The sequence below is a fragment of the Drosophila pseudoobscura genome, chromosome 4 (assembly GCF_009870125.1).
Source record: "Drosophila pseudoobscura strain MV-25-SWS-2005 chromosome 4, UCI_Dpse_MV25, whole genome shotgun sequence".
NCBI classification, from domain to species: domain Eukaryota; kingdom Metazoa; phylum Arthropoda; class Insecta; order Diptera; family Drosophilidae; genus Drosophila; species Drosophila pseudoobscura.
Window position 1 is genome coordinate 14,316,497 of NC_046681.1, and position 20,181 is coordinate 14,336,677.

The window sequence follows — 20,181 nt, forward strand, 5'->3', positions numbered from 1 at the left end:
CGAGACACGGTGAGAACGCCCCCTGTCCCCCCTAACCTTCTTAGAGGAAGGTAAAACCAAAGGCCAACAAACACGCACCACGCACAAGCACACATGCCCCGGAACCCCTACCCACTCTCTGAAGACAGACCCCAACCACCAGTACGATCCAGAGTGAAACCATTGTTCGTTCTGGCCGGCGCATTGATTTTTGAACGAATCAAAGCGGTACGCGCACTAAAAATACCAACAACAACACCAGCAACAGGCATACCAAATCCAGATTAAGTTCCAAGTATGCTGGAAAGGGGGCGTGGCCTCAAACAAAGCAGGGGTGATAGAGAGAGAGCGAGATAACTGGCAAATGCAAGTGCAAGAGCAGGATGGACAGTATAAAGCACCAGCAATATGGTGGTGTGTGTTCCAATTCCATTTCGTTTCTGAACAGCACTATTATTGGAAGTGTAGTAGGTGGTGCCGTTTCACTCGCACCCATCCAGATAGCGGTTGTGGGGTTGGTTGCTTGCTTGAGTTGGAATAAGTTGGTCTGGTTGGAATGGAGCGCTCTCTTGCTCTCTTGTTCAGTTCTAAACAGACGTTACACTCGGGCGGAAACCGAAACCACGGACCTTACCGTTAAAATCGCGTCAGCTCTCTTCTCATCTCTCTCTCGCAGCACTGCGGCACGACGCGACGCTGACCAAATCCAGATTTCTTCCAATCTTGGCGAAATCGCAATCGAGAATTCAGAGAGCGAGCGAGCGTCGTGTGGTGTTCCGATAAACGTTCCGGACAGAAAGTCAAGTGCACAAATCCGACGTCGAAACACAGATTCACTCTCAGCCCAGGCGCCGGCGTCAGCAGCAGCAGCAGCAGCAACAGTACGCTCCCAGTGTTCCATTGGATTCCACTCTTCGACTTCGACTTGGACTCGGAATCGGGGCCGTGATTAGGTTTTACGGTTTAGTCCGCTCGATGCCTCCGAACCCAACAGTAGCTCCTCCAATCCAATGGCCAGCAGCAGCAGCTGAAGCTGAAGCTAAAATCTGAAATCTGTGACACTTTCTATTCAGTCGTGCGCGTGAACACAGCCCGCTTCCGTATCAGTGTCCGTATTCGCATTCGTATCCGTTGCCGCATCCGTGTCCCATGCCGTCGCGTAAACTCCAAACAGTTCCAGTGCACAAGCCAAAGAAGAACAACCAAAGTTAGGATCTAAGAATAGTTCCAAAAATATATTTTAAAAACTCAATCAGTGCCCAAAGATGGACGTGGCCAAGCTGCAAGCGAATCCGGGCCAGCATCTTCTGCATTCGGCTGCCACGGCGGCACCGCCCGCCCATCAGCACCACCTGCCCCTCGACTACAGTTTGGGGAATTTCAAGCCTGCCATTGCCGCCGACTTTCCTGGAAATCCATTCCTAACCAGTCCGCAGCAGCAACAGCAACAGCAACAGCAGCAGCAAGCGTCATCGTCAACATCTTCCTCCTCCACATCGTCCATCGCATCGCTGCAGGTCCGGGATCTCAGTGCGTTGACCGCCATGGCCACGATACCCTCGCCCACCCAGCTGCTCCACCAGCGGATGCAGCAGGCCCAAATCTCGGTGGACGCCGCACTGGGGCACCACCAGCAGCCCACCCACACCCACCCACAGCAACAGCAACAGCCACAGATGCCGCCGGCATCCACATCGCCTCGGGACTACGCGCCCATGTCTGCCTTCAAGGCGGTGCTACCCAAGAAACGTACTCCCGACGGTAAGTACTCGGATGAAGGGATTTATTTAACTTCTGGTTAAAAGTGTGTGTGTGTGTAAAAATGTGTAAATATTGAAAATTTGTGATATATTGCAAAAATGGGAAATCTAGTTGAGTTATAGTGGATTACAGAAGCCATAAATAGGTACCTATGTACACATGAATATTTTGTTCCTTTCGAACTGAATCATAGTTAGAAACATGGAAAAATCAAGAAAATCAAATCGCCAAAATCAATGAGATAATTGCTTGAACATATATATCTAAAGAAGGGCAGGAAGATTCAGCATAATTAAACTGGAGGACTTTCCTAGCAGGGATTATTATTATTTTCAAACTATTTATGTAGTACGAGTTTTACTTCTATATACTTTGATATTTTATTCATGATTTGATCTATCTGTAGAACGCATTCATACTTATCTCTGGTTGATTAATGAAACAATACATGTTGTTTCTATGAAAAATTATTAAAAATAGAGATTACCGCTCCATAAAATAATCAAAACAATTTTTTAAATTTCCTCGGACTTTGATAAGTTTTTGGTGTTTTAAGATAAGTTCAACTTAACCTGAGAGCAATTTCATTGAAATCCATTTTGGTCTACGATTTTGATAAGATTAAAATACAGGTTTGATGATTCCAGCATGATTATACAGATTTCATTGATATAACTAAATAGTTTTGCAATGATAATTATCAAAAAGGGTTGCAATTTTTAAATGGTTTTTAGAAAAATAAAAATACAAAGTAATTTCGGGATAAAATGCAAAAGTATTATTATGATAAAATGATTTAAGAATAAGCGAAATATACATCGGTTTGCTATTAAAGATTCAACCTTGCACAGAGCTTTGCAAACAATTTTTATCCCAAATACTCAACTCAAAAATAAGCCTCAAAGTTACATTTCCTTAGTATTTGCCTTTTAAAAATGTTCAAATTTTAATTTGTTCAGCCCCCAAACAGGTTGCAACCAGATCCATGCAACAAAAACAGACAAAACCAAACCATGTACATGGGCCCAAAAAGAGCAGCGACATAAATCGCCCAACATGCCGAATGCCAGAAAATGTTAAAAATTTATTTGAATAATGTGTGATTTTAAAATATTGCAATGTCCGTGTGGCAGTGGCAGTGTCCATTTCAATGGTCATCCAGCAGCCATGCAGCGAGAGCTTCACGTGGTGTTCGTTTAATTGGAAAAAAACCCCAAGTTCAGCTGGTGGGAAAAGCGTGAAAAACAAGAGCAGGGCAAAGCTGGAGGAGAAGGATGTGGCAAATATTCATTATTCCGTTTGTGTATGGGTGAGAGTTCTCTGTGCTGTATAAATGTGCCTGTTTGTCTGTGTGTCTGGGCTTCCGTGTGGGGCGCTTAATGTGCATATCTTCTGTGCGGACATTGGGGCGGACAAATGGATATCGGGGATTGAAAAATCCATAGCTGAACCACAGATACACAGATACCCGGATACGGGGCCAGAAAATAAACGGACAAAACACGGTCCAGTCGGCTTTATAAGTATGAGTGTGTCCGTATCTGTGTGCGTGTGAGGCAGACACGCCGTTGTCATCGCCATCGCAGTTGAATTTCAAATATGAGCATTGAATGAATGAATGAGAATGCTTGGCTCTCTCTCTCTTTATCTCTCTCCTTCTCTGCCTCAGTTACATACACTCTCACAAAAACACACACTCACACAGATGCAGATACAGATACAGCGGAGAGTGGCATCAGAGGCAGCGACAAGCGGATTTCATTTACCGGCATTACATGTATCCCACGGATATGTTTTTAGCTCTATCTCTCTCTCTGTACTGTTTTGCCCCCCCCCCCCCCCCACACACACATCCGACATGGATATGCGGAAAAGCACACTCTCAACCACACAAAAATACACACACACTTATACAGTTGCACTGAATTTTCAATTCCGTTTGCCGCGACATGCTTTCCTCTGACGCTTTTCCTCTTTCCTTTTTTGGCTTTTTTTGTGTGTGTGTTGCTTTCATTCTCTAGCGAAAATGAATTTCGCTTTGTTTGTGGAAATATCTTTTCCGTTTTTCCGTTTTTGCTTTTTTGTTGTGGAAAATATTTGTTGATGCGGCCTTACCTTCTCTCTGCGATGGGATATGGGATCTGGTGACTGATTGGCCCCAGTCCTGCGTGTGCGAGACTGGAATCCATGTGGAAATCTCTTTGGCTTCAACTCCAAATCCCAGTAACTTGATTACTTTTAAAGATACATCATGCGAGTATGGTGTTCTGGGGGCCTTAATTGTGCAAATTATATCGTTTCCCAGAGTGTGAAACTAATAATGATATCTCATACATAATTACACAACCTTGCCCCGAAAGGTCAATCGAATATTTCATCTCCTATGTGTGTGGGATCATCTTGAGTGTTTGTCATACTCGTTCCAGAACGCCTCCGTACGGTGTGTGACTCAATTAATGCGACTCTTCCTCTAATGCTTTGGACACACAAAAAATATAGAACTTTGACACCGTCGTCGCGACGTGGGTGACTCACGAATTAAGTTAAATTACAAGTATGAATATTGCTCAGACCCCAGACTAACTGCCAACTAATAGTCTGCACAGGTCAAGGGTTAAATGACTGAAAGAACACAAATTAGTTGAACGGAGACCACAGCAATGCATTGATTCATAGATACTCGTACAAAGTACAAGCCAAGCATACTTTTCGAATGATATCAGTCCAGAAAAATCAGAACAGAAACGGGGGTGGGGTGTCTTGGAAATCAGAAGTAAACATGCGCCCCCATAAATTATATTCATGATTTACTGTGACTCGACTATCGGCAGATAGATGTGGAATATACCTTATATATGGTACACCGAATTCATCGATATAAATTCAATAATAAATTTGTTAAGCCATTTTCAATCACACCAAACAATTGAACAGCGATTCGAATCAATTAAAAAGGCAATCGAAATATCCTATCGAATAAATAAACCAAACCGCTTGCCAATCGTTCACTCACCCATACAGTGCCACCTATAAGTATACATACGATACATACATGTGTGATGTGTCGCTCTCAAGAGGTTTGCTAATCAGAAAGAATTATAAGGGAACTTTGCTTTTACCAGCGTGAAGTGAAATCGCTGGAAGATTGCTATAAATTTCGAGTCTCCTACGATTCTAGAAGCGGCAGATAATTGACTTGGGCATACTCCAAGAAAACGAGGAAAAATTCCGAATGAATGTAAAATAAATAATTTGTAAGAGTGCCTAAATTTATATTTCTACTTTTTTAAATATTAATAATTTATTTTTGAATTTATAATGCTAGGGTCAAGACTCCTGCACACTAGCCTCGCTCGTGTGCCCTACCCGTCTCACTCGCTTCACTCTTTCGGCTCCGATATGAGTTTTATATAATAGAGAGATAAAAATTTAATAAATATAAAAATATACAACAATTTGTAAAACCACATAGCAGGGCATTCTCTGGTCGAGTGCAATCCACGCATTTTGTGCGATTGCAATACAGCTCGAGTATCTACACCTCCTTATTGATCAATAACAAATTGTAGCAAGGAAAATCAGAGCAATATTTATGAAATTTTTACGACACACGTCGTAATCATTGGCAACTCATCGCCTGTCATATATTTTTCAACTTCTCCTTCTCACAAGTAGACGAAAATTGGGCATTGTAAATCTATAATAAAGATATCCGAAAACCCACCAGCCAGACAGTACGCCAAATAAAAAGAAAGCCACTCATGCCATAGAGAACCCAGTGTCTCTGCCTTAAACTCGTGTATCTGCCAGATACAAACCTACACACACACACACACATAGATAGGAGTGGCGGAGAGGTGGGTGGGGGCGCAAAGGCTTGTGTAGACAGTTAACGAACGCATACACCGCACCGCACCGCACACGCGTTATGATTTACGATCCTGAGGTAAATGTTAAATACATAACGACAGCTAAACATGTCAATATCCTCTCTGAGGCCAGTTGTAAAATCGAAAGAGTAAAAGTATCATAAAGTAAGCGACGCGACCGATAGGTACACAAAGGCAAAGCCAAACCACAAGGAAAACCTTCCCTTCCGCATACTAGTTCATGCAACATTAAGAAAATATAAATACTACAAGTCGAGTCCAGCCACAAATTTTTTTTTGTTCAATATTTATGGCCTGTATTTCGTTTTGGTTTATCATCGCTTGGAATGTTTGACAAAGAAAAATCAATTTCCAAACCGAACCGAACAAACCCTTGCATTTGTCACGTTCGCTGTTTGAATATTGAAATCAGGATTCGACCCGATTCGATCGATTCTTTCTCCCTCGCTGATGGTATGAGAAACTGCGATTTTCGATATCAAATTTTTTTTGTACTGTCATAAAAGCTACCAGTAGATATCAGGCTTATGGCAATCATAAACCCCAATCGCAGATATCCGGCAATGCGAGGCGGTACTCAAGGTACTCGTATTCGTATTCGTATTCGTACTCGTGCTCGTATGACACAATGAAACGGCTTTGAACCCCAAATCCAAGCCAAAAAATCAAAGGAATTGATTAATTCGCATTGAGGTAAAAGTTATTTATAAATCAGATTTGTCGACGGTGCGTACCATAACTGTAACACGGTGGAAAATGCTATGGGAAAAAGTTTGGAAACAGTAGATTGTAATAAATATGATAGCTCCATAATTATACGATAAATAATTTAATTAAAAAGATCCATCATATTAAATCTTGAATAAATGATTTTTACCAACATCTGATGGCGTTATATGACAGACCATAATTATTCAAACTATTCAACATATTTATGGGAACTCTACTAACTTGAATTGTTAATGCCATACCCTGCCGAAACGCACTGTATAATCTACTGCTAGAAATCACGAAATTCTTTCACCCAGTCTTTTCCTGAGCAAAGTTCGAAGACAGGAAATTAGTATATATAAATTCGGAAATTGAACGAATCAACAAAAGTCCACAAAATGAGCAAACCACCAATTAAATGTCATTTATCAGCTAGAGGGGCAAAAAGAAGGTACAAATTGTAGTTAAAAGTTTAGATAGCCTTCTGATTTATGGCCCCCCAGCGATAAGCAGACGGGGGAACAGGAAAGGGGGCCTGGGGGATTGAGGGGTAGGGTGCTGAAGGGTCTAGACAACGTATGGCCAGTCGATTGATTTGCAGTGTAAAAATAAATAATGTAATTGCAATTGCGATATTTGCGAGGTTGCATCAAAGGAGAGACACCGCGGATCGACTGATAGAAGCGGGACAGTTGACAACTGTTCTGCCGTTCTACCGTTCAATCGTTCAATCTTTCAATTGTTCAACCGCACTAGGGGATTCTCTGGGAACTGCCAACTGAGTTGTGAGTGGTGTTTGGATACGCAATCCCCATCTAATGCCACTCAACGAGTGGAGCTTACGCCAGGCTAAAGAGCTCTGTCGTCCTACCACTGATACGAGTACGAGTATACCATCGGCATCGATAGGGATAGGGGAATGTGAATGGAAATGGATTGAAATTAAATCCAAATCGAAATCCCAACTGAAATCCAAATCGAAATTGAAACCGAAATCGAACGAAATCTCAACGTATCCGATAATCATGAGCACACACACACATTCCACATTCTGGCACTGGCAACACGGCAGACCACAGACCGACAGACCTGCACAGACCAAATCATGGCCTAATCTATCTAACCGTTCACAGTTTATGGCCCCCTCTTCTGGTCATATCGCTGCGTCCATGGCCCTACGGGCTACGGGCTCCGGCCTCCGGTCTCTATATTATTTATATTGCACTGTTTTCTTTCATATTTTTATTTGTCGTATTACCACTTTCATATTTGCCGAAAGCTAAATTTGTTTTTATATTATTATGGCCCCAGGCAGGCCGGTCTCCGACTACTGTTGCCTTCCTCCCGGTACTCTCTCCTAGAACTCATTTCATCGATAACTTCTTTGGCAAAACTACCTGCAAAAATTGCTCCCGCTCGTGTGGCGCCTTGTGACGGTTTCACTTAACTGATTTCGCACTCAAACGAAGAGGGTGTTGTAAATTCTGGAAAGATTGAATATGAAAATACACCCAAAATGAGCTACGTTTTCATTGGCATGTGCGCCAAATCCGCCTAGATTTATTATTTAACTTACTTAAACATTTTTCAAATTTTCCAATCTAATTATAACATTTCTTTGGAACAACATCTTTATTGTTGTGCTTCTTAAAAGAGAATGGATGCCAGGTCATCCAATGACTTAGGAGTTTTAAGGTGTATTTAGCATACTGCCTTCCCATAGGCTACTCAATCGATAGACTCTTCAAAGAAATGTCTTCCAATTAGATATTCCAATCTTCCACACAACATACCATAATATATCGATTCAAAGCTCCGAAAAAACCTTTTATAATTTGCCAAAAAACTCCCATAAAATTATAAAACATATTACAATAATTAACACCTCCTCCAATAGCAGCAGGACGAACCCCAAGCCCTTTCGGCAATCGTTAGCCCCAACCAAAACAGTAATGGCTGCAAATCGCCCCAAAACAATAATAATCCTGGCATAAGCCTGACAATGGCCCACAGCAGCCATCCCATCCGCCCACAGACTGAGTGTTCGGGGGACTGGGGACGGGGCCAAAAGGACACAAAACAGACAGACAAGAGGGTGAGAGGAGGCCTTCCCATCCTCCGCCCACAGGATAACAATGATTTCAATTACCATGCAGTGTCGAATAATTATTTTACCTTCTTCTTTTTTTGTTGTGTTTGTTGTTTGTGAACAAGTGCGTGGACTGTGCGTGAATATTGCTCCCGGGCGGATAAAAACAGATGAACATCGACGCACCCACAGCCCAGAGAGGGGAAGAGGATTTGGTTTGAGGATGAGGATGAGGGTGGACGACGGCTATGTCTAATGTGCACAAATTTATGACTTTACTGCCGGCCGTTGAGGGGTCGTTGAAGCAGGAGCTGTGGCAGGATGAGGACCCAGTACTGTGCCACTGCCACTTTGTCAGCCTCCCAGCTTCATCCCTGGAGCGGCATCGGGCACATGCTTAAGCTCATTATTATCATTTAAACAAGTCGGCTCTACGTGAGCCACCCAGGAGCCAAGAGCCACTCTTGTTCTCTCCTCTTGTCTTGGGGTTGGCTTTCGTCCTGCTAGTTTTTCGCCAGTTGTCAGCCGACAATTTTCCAAACGTTAAACGTTTCCAGTTTTATTTGTCGACCGAATGTTCCCCATGCCATCATCTTTCCTCCCCACACAAGAACAGGTCCTTGGTCTTGGGTTGTGTGCGTGTGGGCACGTTTACGGGTACGGGTATGCGAATCCTCTCTTCGATTCGTATTCGTTTTCATGGGGCAATGCTCTCGGGACGATTGTGTGCATAATTAGAACGAAAAAGGGTTGGACTGCAACGGGGACTCGGACTGGGACTGGGGCACAGCAAATCGACATTTGCCGTAATGCGAATGATTAAAATTTATATATTTTTGGGCGGTGGGGCAAAATAGAAAAGACAGAACATTTTCCTTTTTAATCAAATTAAAATTACGAATTTTGATTTAATAATTATAGTTGAGAAGTTCTACAAATTCAGAGATTTAAAACTCTTGGAAATCGCTTTCTTCCTTAGAGGATCTCCAACAAGTGATTTCTGTCTATCAGAGATGACATTTATGTCATCTATAATGCGGATAGGAAGGTATAGTACTAACTGAATAACTCTTGTTTCACTTTAAAACCTTTCTCTAGAATTAATTGTGCTTGCTGAAGCTCCTTTCCTCTCTCTCATTTTTACGATAATTTTGATCTTCTTTGTTGTATCCAACAGTTGCTTAAAGTGTGGGTTCTGGGGGCTTTCCATATTGAAAGGCACTTAAAACCAAAACCAAAAATCCAAAGAGCAACAACACCAACAGAATGACAATAAAAACACTTGACACTGTGGCACGAAAGAATGTAGCTAGAAGCACAGACAGAAGCACACTCCCCTCACTCCCCTAACGTATCTGTGTATCTGATGGATACAAAGAGATTCCCATTCCCATGCAACTAAATTCTTTCTTTCCGTTTGTGCGTGGGGCGTTTTGTTTATATTTATTTGGCTTTGCGTTTTGCCGCCTCACCGACATTTTCCGGAATCAAAGTCCCGCCCCTGTCTTTACCTCCGAGCATATTCTTCCATCCAAAACCTGAGGCCTCATCCCCGTCATCAAGGGGTCTTTGCTCCGTTACTTTTATCTCCGTGGCGAATTAGAATGTTGTCAAATTGTTATTCTTTTGTAGCGATGCGGATTCATTCATTCATTCATTCATTCGACTCGCCTCCGGGCCCCGTGTCGCGGTTTGTACCGTTCCGTTCCGTACCCCTTTCCCAACGCATCCTACGCCTGCGCCTGCGTCAATCCAATCCTCAGCGAAATGTCGCCGTTCTTTTCTCTACGATGTGTGTGCGTGTGTGTGCCGCCCTGCTTTTCTCTGTGTGTTTTCTGTTTTGTCATGCTCCATTTAGCCGAGTGTGGACCGAACAGATGTTCTATTTAAACGCACATTATTATTATTTCATTTCGACAGGCGATACGATAGACTCGACTCGACTCCGAGGATGCGGAGTGTACGTCTTCTTTAGCGTTTTGCGAGTGTTGTGTGTACACCACACAAAAGTGTCGGCTTTGAGACGATTGTGGTTGTGGGGGCCAGACTATATACGATATATGTACATATATTGATAATAAGTTGTATTTCTACAAGAAGAATCTCCCTTTTCGATCTGATTTATGGGTTCAGTTTCCACAGATTCCAAATCGTATACCAAATCGCTTCTCACTCACTTCCACTTTTCCCCACCTTTTTTGTTCGTTTGCGACATTCTTGTCGGGTGGCTGGCTCTGGTCCAGGGGCGTGCCATCGTCAACCCTGAGCGCCGGCGCCATGTCCGTCCGGAGGCCGTCTCCCGATGCCCAATATCTCGGGGTGACGATGCCGAATGATGATGCGTTGATGTCAAATGCGGGACGGGAAGGGGAATGGGCAAAAGGGGCAGGCAGGATACGTTGATTAGGGTGGAATTAATGGTCATGTAAGGTGGATTAGCGATTGAATACGAAAATAATTACATTTGAAATTCGATATGCTTTGTATTGTACGATGTGTGCGTTTGTGTTTGTGCCTGAGGAGATACAGGTGGATTTCCTGCCCTCTCCCTCTCTTCCTCTTGGGTGCATGATTGATGATTGATGTGCCACACGCCTCGCTCTGATTTCACTAAACGTTTTCCCTCTCTGCTTCTTTCTCCAGATGCCTCTCTCGCTTTTAGCATTAGCAGATTGGTCAAGACTGAACACCTGACGGCGATGGCAGCCGCCGCCGCGGGACTGAAGCCCCCAACGCCCCTGGAGGACAACAACAACTCCATCTCGATGCTGAGCAAAAACCATCATCATCATCATCATCCCCAGCATCAGCATCATCTCCAGCAGGATCAGCATCATTCCCAGCAACAGCAGCATCAGATCCAGCAGCGATCCAAGACCACATTCCTCAGTGCCAGCGAACAGTTGCGCCAGTCCCGCTCGCGTTCCCGCTCGAGATCCAGGACGCCGTCGCACAGCTCCTCGCAGATCGACATGGAGGATGCGGATTCGCACCAGTCGCACCACTCGCACCGCTCGCTGCACTCCCGCTCTCGCTCTCCCAGGTCCCGCTCGCGCTCCCACTCGCGGTCACGCTCCCACTCGAGCAGCTCCTCCGTGGAACTGGAGGTGGACTCCCCGCCGGGCAGTCCCAGCATCAGCTCCCCAAGTGCCGCCTCCGCCTCTGAGCTGCTGATCACGGCCAACAGCAACACCAGCAGCATCTCCATCTCCAAAAAGTCGGATCTCTTCTCGGTCTCCGCCCTGCTACGGCGGGACGAGCCACAGCAGAGGCGCGCCCGCAGTCCCCCACTCGGCCATCTGGCCAGCTCTGCCTCGGCTCTGGCCATGCCCTTCAATCCTTTGGAGGCCATGCGGCAGGGCTATCCTCCGAACTACGAGGCGGCCATGTTCCAGCGTCCTCTGTTCTCGCCTGCTCTGCCCTTCTTTGCCGCCGTAGCCTTCCACCAGGGCCAACAGCAGCAGCAACAGCAACAGCAGCAACAGTCCGGACTGGGAGCAGGGTAAGTTGCGAATCGTGGGAAGACTATCCTATTATATTTCTGATAGAGAGGGTGGGCTCTTATATGGAATAGGAAGGGGCATAGATACTTTGAAGCAAGATTGAACCTCAGGTGCATATTTAAAAGTCGATTAATGCATATATATATCAGCGATCTTTTCATTTGACTATCTAATCCATATCTATCTACCTAATACCATATTTTTAATTTTTAGATACCCTTTGCATGTAGTTGTCTTTATGTGAATCGATCAGATATGGAAGATACAGATATATGTTCATGTCTAGAGAATAAAGTGTTGTACCCTAAAATATTTAATCCTTTAAGGATTGGGTATATTTGGTCCTCATTGTTCCTGCCATTAAATTAGTTAGTCAAAGACACAGACATAGGCAGAGAGACGAAAAGGGAAAGGGATGAGTGGCTAGTCCCATTCTTAATTAACTCGCCTCAATTAAATGTATGTTTTTCCATTCCCATTTGCAGCTACCATCCGGACTCGCAGGAAAATCTCTTCCGTTTGCGGAGTCTCATGGCACCACTGCAGTCCGCCGGACAAAACAACTCCACAGCAGCGGCTGCGGCAGCGGCGGCAGCAGCGGCCGCCGTGGGTGTGGGCGTTCCACCAAATGGCGGGCACTTGGGTCTGCCGCACGCGCCGCATCTGCATTTCCATAACATGGCGGCCAAGTGGCCGGGCCTGCACCAATTCAGCGACCTGTACTCGTGCATGAAGTGCGAGAAGATGTTTTCCACTCCGCACGGCCTCGAGGTGCACTCCCGCCGGACTCATCACGGCAAGAAGCCCTACGCCTGCGAGCTGTGCAACAAGACCTTCGGCCATGAGGTCAGCCTCAGTCAGCACAGGTATGTGGAGAGGCATTTCGGCCACAAAAAGCCACCATCTGTGAGGGGGTGGGGGGGTCCTGCATACCTAATGAGTGGACTCCTGTCTGGGTCCGAAATGGAATGGACTCCTGTGCAGGACACGGGACACTTTGCATTACTTAATTTAGCTGAAATGGCTGGATTTTAGCCTGACCAAATGTTTGCCTTTGTGGCAGTAGTTAAAACAGGACCTCTCTCTCCCGCCCCTCGGGGAATTGGAATGGAGTTTGGCTTTAATTACAACAAACGCTTGTTAACGTGGCTCTCTCTCTCTATCTCTTTTTCTTCCTTCAGGGCGGTGCACAATGTGGAAAAGGTGTTCGAGTGCAAACAGTGTGGCAAGCGCTTCAAGCGTTCCAGCACACTGTCCACCCACCTGCTCATCCACAGCGATACGCGGCCTTATCCCTGCAGCTACTGCGGCAAGCGGTTCCACCAGAAGAGTGATATGAAGAAGCACACCTATATACACACAGGTAAGCATTCGATTAACTTTAAGAATACATACATACATATATGTATATCACTTCAATGGGTTAAGTTTTGGGTTCGATTTATGGGATTATGATTCCACGATGCCTCTTTTAGAAGTTCAGTTCCTGGGATAATGATCGTGAATATATCTATACTTTTTAAGGGATGGTAAAACAATTCATTTGTGGATTGAAAACTTTTGATCTGAATTATAATGCTCTCTGGAAAAGATACAACAAGAACATCCCAAAAATATATCTGTTTCTTTTCTATTATAAAATTTTTACACTTTAAAGATTTACCATACATGAAATTTCAGTTCATAAGAGATATTTTTATAGCTCAGTCGCCATCTCCTTATATGGGACCGAAGTTTAAAGTATCTGCCATAAAGACAAACCAAGTAAAGGGGGCGAGAATGGCATGAAATGGGGGCACTATCGAGGACAGGAAGCGTAGCCATTAAAGCGTTGGACAAACCACCACCAAAAGCCGCATTCAGTCGCCAGTTCCAATTACAGTTGCCATCGCCATCGTAGAGCCAAAAACCATCGCCAGCACCCAGTACCAGATATACCAGATTCGGTGGGGGGGAGGAGGGAAGGAGGAGGCTTGCAAAAAAAAATGGAGCAGACGAAAGAGCCCCACGGGTTACTCTCTCGAAAATCGCAACGGAGAGAGAGAGAGCGCAGAGATAAGCCGGAGAGAGCTAGAGATAGAAAGAGAACAGAGAGAGAACCAAAACTATAAAATCACTGAGCGAAAGAGAGCAGACGCACATGCTGATAAGAGGCTGAAAGTGAGGAAAGCAAGCGAACGGACGGACGGGACTGCTATGTACAATACTTTGGGAGCGAGAGACTGGAAGGTCTGCACACAGATACGATACACACACACACACTTGCAGAGACAGATACACAGATACAATCGCGAAACGAACGAGCGCCTCAGTGAGTGAGTGAGTGAGTGAGCGAGAGTGAGAGGCAGCAACAGCAGAAGCGGACAGAGAAATCACAGCCGACCAATGAAAAATTTAGTCAAGAGATTTTGATTTTCTGTTTTATACGCGCGCACACACACGAATAACAAATACGAGACTCATACACACACACACACACCCCCCCACTCACATGCATATATACAAAATTTTGCGGCTGTATAGGTGGCGCATATACACACCCTTAGCGCAGGTTGGTCTCCGCCATTACGGACCGAAACTGAAGCACGGCTACAGGGGAGCATGGGAAAGGGGAGAAGGTCACTGGGTGGTGGGTGCCGCTGATGGGAGAGGCGGGGTAGGGCATTAGCATCGATCTCAAGTTCTTGATGTCTACGTGAAAATTTCTAATCTCGAATGCGATTTATTCTGGCTTACGCTCGAAGTTTAAGTTTATTTGAATAAAATGTTCGTTTATGGCATTTTTTCAATCAAGACTTTGTCGTCGAATAAACTTGAATGTGCAATTCAATCTGATTATAATTTGTTTTTTTTTTAATGTTGGGAAGTGTAACAAAAAGCTTCCTCTGGATCCCATCTTTTAATTTTCTATAGTATAAAGATAACCCATGATTAAGCACGTTTTAAATGTACTATAAAAACCGATAAATCCACAAAATATTAAAACTCTGTTTGATATTTCCTATCACTTTCCATTTCAAAATTCTATGGGATGCCTGATAATCTTTTAAATTAAAATTTCTCATAACTGAAAATATTCATAATTTTGTAATTTTGCAGAAAATTATTCTATTGTCTTTTTTTTAATTCACTTGCAAGATTTTGTTATATTCGTACTGTATGTAGATTCACTTCTACGAGATATCCATATCTGGTAGGTTTTCTTTTGTAATGGCTTCATATGGAACAAAATACCATTATTATATACCCTATTAAATTTTCTATTTCAAAAAATGTAATTTTTGCCGCTTTTCAAATCTTATCTCCCATACCGACGTATTTTTTTTCGTATACCCATTCCATCCTTTATTTTTAACCATAACATCTTTATTGATTCATCTGATTTTCATCAGATTTCCCAGCTATATACGCACACTGGATCATTAGGCATAAAAAGCGCAAATTCCTGTTGCCTTCAAATCAGTTTACAAATGGCAAGGATAATAACCTCTAATAAGCAGGAGTTCACTCCCACACAGCAGATGTCTGGTAAAATCAGTGGAAGAGAAATCTGCACATACACACACACACACACACCATACGCATACTCGTACAAGGGAAAAGCAGAGAAAGAGAGAAATATTCCAGACATTTTTATCGTTTTGCCGTCTTCGATTTAGGACGTGTGCCTCCCTTTAGACCCCGACCCCGACCCCATTCCCCGCTCTCCCTCCGACAGCAGTCCGCACATGTGGCGATGTTGGCTTCAACATTTCAAGATTTCCCATTTGCCATTTGCCATTCAACTGTTTTGGTTTTCTCCTCTGCTGAATTCTTTCTTTTTCTTTCTTTACGACTTATCCTTAATTTTCCTTCTTTTCGCTTTCTCTCTCTCTCTCTCTCGCTCTCTTCTGTTCGTTTGAGACGTGTTTCCATCCAACAGACAGCAGATTTTTCCTCTTTTCATAGGATGTGATTTTCCTGAACAATTTTCTTTCCTTTTTTTTCCGTTCCGTTCAAGTTCCTTTCTTCATTTTCGTATTTACTTTTTGCCCAAATGTTTTTATATCCTTCTCCTGTGTTTTGCTACCGTTTTCCACTTGTTCTTGTTTCGCTTTTATTTCCCTGCCTCAGATTTTTCCGTTTCCCCAAATTTATGCGCCATAAAATGAGGGAAGAAAGGGGAACAAAATACGTTTCTTTTTCTGGGATACTTTACTTATTCATGACTTTTTTCCAATCGAAAATTCAATCTTATTGTGGTCCAAGGTGCAGTGGTGTTGTTTTTTTTCTTTGGTTGCAATAAATCGATAATTTAAAAAGGTGAGATAGCTTGAATACAAATTTATTAGAGACGGAAATATTCACTGAAATCCAAAGTGTTCTTTTCTATTTTAAAAGGAAATTTTAAGTGAAAATGTCTGTTATATTAGCACTAAATTTTAGAAACCTTTCAATTCTTAAGAAATCTATATTTTCCAAAAATATTTAACAAGACCTTTATTGTTTATCGCTGTCATTGTAAATCTACAGAAATAAATAATCCTTCTACAAATGATGAAGACAACAATTAAATAATTCAATCCTTTTTCTATAATTTTCTTCAACCCTCTTCAAAATGATATCTGAAATTTGAACAAAATACAGTGTCCCCCCACCCCTCTGTGATTTACACAAATCAAATCCAAAAACCCAAATCCGTTTTCCCTCTGTTTCGCCGACGGTCCACATGGCGTATGTGTGATTTGATTCCCACCGAAAATACGCTGGAACGTGTTGAATTAGAAAATAGGATAGTCAAGTGGGAGGAGATTAGAAGGGCAGAAAAACTAAAGCATAAAATACTAGAAGGCTAAGAGGAAAGCCATTCAGAAGGGCAGCCAAGATTTAAAAGTATTTCCTACTTTCCACAATGTGATGCGATAAAAATCCTTAAAAAAGCAAAAGAGAAAAAAAACGTATACCCATATATACAAGCACCCGCAATGGGGCTCTATATACAAGACTTCTCCAGCACATCTGCCCCCAAAAGTTTTTTTTGCATTGGAACTGCCGACGGCCGTCGGGATTTTCCTCCATTGGGTTTGGGGTCTCGTTAGTGTTCCGTTGCTCGTTGCTCGAGCCGTGATAAATAATAAAAGCTGCTCTATAATCTCTGCGACTACGTGACGTTATTTGTGCCGATAGTGCACGAACGTGCCCCGAGCAGCAGCAGTACCACCAGCACCAGAGAGCCTGGCCTCGAACCCAAAGGAGAAGAACCCTTCAGCATTCAGCATCAGCTCCGTGTCTGTGTCTGTGCCAGAGGCATGCTCTCGGTGAGGCCAACTGAGAGCCAACTTTCGCCTGACTACTCAATTTTACTGTTGCTCCCCCCATCCTCATGGCCCATCCTCCCACCTACCCTCCCTCCGCACAGATTCTTAAGCAGGAGAGGGAAGAAATTCTCATGCCGCGGGAGCTAAAAGTTGAATCAGAGCACATCCCTACGGTCGAATGTTTCACAATCACGTCGCTGCAATTCCATTATATACAACGAACCGAAGCTGCCTTCCGCTTCGCTGGGTGTACACCTCTCTCTCTCTCTCTCTCTCTCTTTCACATCTCTGTCTGTCTCTTTTCTCTTTTGCTGTACATATCCCTCTGAGAGTATGTGTGTGTTCTGTTTATTTTATATATACATATGTACATATACATTCTGAAACCACTGTAGGGAGCTCAGAAGCAAACCAGAACCAGAGTCAGGTCCTCTCCTCAAGTTAGCATGTTGTCGTCGTTATTTTGTTGCTATCTCCCCCTCAATCTGTTTCACTGTCTGTGTGGTAGTATATATGTACATATGTATCTGTTTGGTATATAAAATCTAACCCAACAAGTCTATGCCACTATCTGCCACCAGATAAGCACAAAAAATATATATACATTCAGCTACCATTACCATTCAAACTACCAGCAAAGCAAAAGTTTGTGGCTGCCACAAATAAATATAATCAAAGTTTCTCTATAGCTAGGGGTGCGCCAATGGAGCTAGTAGATGACTAATACTTGGAGTTCTGCGAAGAACTAGAGCTGTTCGGATTAATTAGAGGGAGTCTCTGATAATAGGTACTACCGCAAGCAGCGAATGGGAAAGGAAAGGATTTAGTTACTAAAGAAGCACTTTCACAAATGATTTTGAAATAGATATCTGTACATCTAAGGGGGTTCCTTTAGAGGTAGGTTTTGAAAGAACTACAGGCACAATAATTTTCCTTAGCCGAAGCTCAAGATTTTCCTTTTAATTTACTCTAACAAATAAAATTTTGTTCGAAATTTTACAGACAATCAAAGAAAACCACCACGTAAATCATAATTTCTCTTCTTCATTAAACCTTTTCCGAAGCACATATTAAACAATATGACCTGTCTGTATTAAGCCCTAAAAATGTGCCCTTTGAGCTGCGTAATTTTCATCTTCAATTACTGAGATTTGATTACAAAAACCACAATTTTGATGCCTTTCTGGCGACCAAAAAAAAATTCATTTCGAACTGTGGTTTTTTCTCCCCAAATCTCTAATGAAAAATTCAACAGAATGAAAATTGCACAATAAATGGAAAATAAAGCAGAAACGAGGGGCCCAAAACAGGGAAGGAAAAATGCGAAGAAAATTACTTTAAGAATGTTGTCAAAAGGAAACGGAAAAATATTCAGTACTTTAAGTGCCGGAGCGTAACCACAGAACATCACACAAAACATCACCAGCAAAAAAAAAAAATGAAATTTAAAAAACTCCAGGACTCTTCTGCCACATTTCCTTACCCCAGATGAGTCTGTTTAGAGTGAAGGATGCAAGAGGCAGGAGGCAGGATGGGGTGTCGGATGTAGCGTCCTGTGGTCTATGGAGATGACTTACATGGAGTCCCGGTCGTGTTCCCATGTCTGGTCTGGGAGAAGGACCCCAAATGCTTTCTGTCTGGCGACGATACGCTTTTTTTGGGGGATGACTCTGCCGCAAGGAGAGTCGAAGCTTACGCATGTGTTGTTGTATGTGTGTGTGGGTGGTGGGAGAGATTCGGGGGATGCGGCCATGAAAGCAGAAAAGATACTTAAAATGGCGCACACTGGTTGAATATTCAGACAGTACACATTTGTCGACTCAAACTGGACTTGTGGGATACCCTATCGACAGAAACATACTCTGATTAGAATTTAGAAATATAAAAAGGGTAACCAAAAACCTTTACTTTACTCTTTCCCTTCCTTTCGATTGCAGGTGAGAAACCGCACAAATGTCAGGTGTGTGGCAAGGCCTTCAGCCAGAGCTCGAACCTGATAACGCACTCCCGCAAGCACACCGGCTACAAGCCCTTCTCCTGCAAGCTCTGCCACAAGTCCTTCCAGCGCAAGGTGGACCTGCGACGCCACAAGGAGACCCAGCACACCGATCTGCGTGTCCATCTCGGCAAAGTGGACTTCATGTCGGCGGCAGCGGCGGCGGCAGCAGCCTCGGCCGAGCTGGCGGCCGGTGTGGGTGGTGGCCAGCAAGCGGGCCCATCGCCAGTGAATCAGGGGCCCAATGCGGTCACATCCGGTCCGACAGTACAGGGAGGACCACCACAGATGGGGTCCCTCAACTGCCAGAAGGTATCGCTGCTGGTATAACAGCAACAGCAGCAGCATGGGGCAGGTCAAATCCAAATCAACCGCAATCATTGTGCAATAGATGGAAGTGAAAATCGTCATCGTCAGGCATTTTCCTTTGCCGTTTGAAATACACCAAAACCAAAAACAAAAAAACCAAAAAAGAAAAAGATAAACTAATTTAAATAGTTTTAGGCCCAAAGACAGTTAACCAATATTTCCCATGTTGCCAAAAAAGAATAGCAAAAAAACTACCACGAAATAATACCAAAGAAAATCGAAGAATTAAACAGGAAAAACATTAATATAATTAAAGACTCCAATTCTCATAAAATCTAACAAACATACATAGATATTGCCATATACATAGCTTTCTCTCTTAACTCTCTCATCTCCAAAGCAAAAACCAAAAACTATTCCAAACACACAAAAAGTTAAAGAGTTTCCAATATTTTTCTCTATGTATGTGAGATTGTATTTCGGTGGATGGATGGATGGATTTCCAATCGAATGAAAATCAAAAATAAAATAAACTAAAAATTCCATCAATATGTCGTACGTGTCGTACTTTGTAAAATGTAACAAATAAAACAGAAAAATAATTAATTAAAAAACCAAAACGAATGTTCCAAGTTTTCGCTTCTAG

At 43.2% G+C, this 20,181-nt stretch overlaps 2 protein-coding genes across 2 annotated transcripts in view; one reads left to right on the forward strand and one right to left on the reverse strand.

Annotated features, from left to right (window-relative positions):
* The window catches only part of LOC26533542 (uncharacterized), a 56,872-nt gene that overhangs the window by 23,426 nt on the left and 13,265 nt on the right, over positions 1-20,181 (reverse strand). The window lies entirely within an intron of this gene.
* Positions 531-20,134, forward strand: sens-2 (zinc finger transcription factor senseless-2). The gene is made up of 5 exons (XM_001355727.4): positions 531-1,740; positions 11,074-11,932; positions 12,419-12,799; positions 13,115-13,296; positions 19,168-20,134. The coding sequence occupies exons 1-5, from the start codon at positions 1,245-1,247 to the stop codon at positions 19,554-19,556; spliced, it is 2,307 nt and encodes a 768-aa protein (XP_001355763.3). The 5' UTR covers positions 531-1,244; the 3' UTR covers positions 19,557-20,134.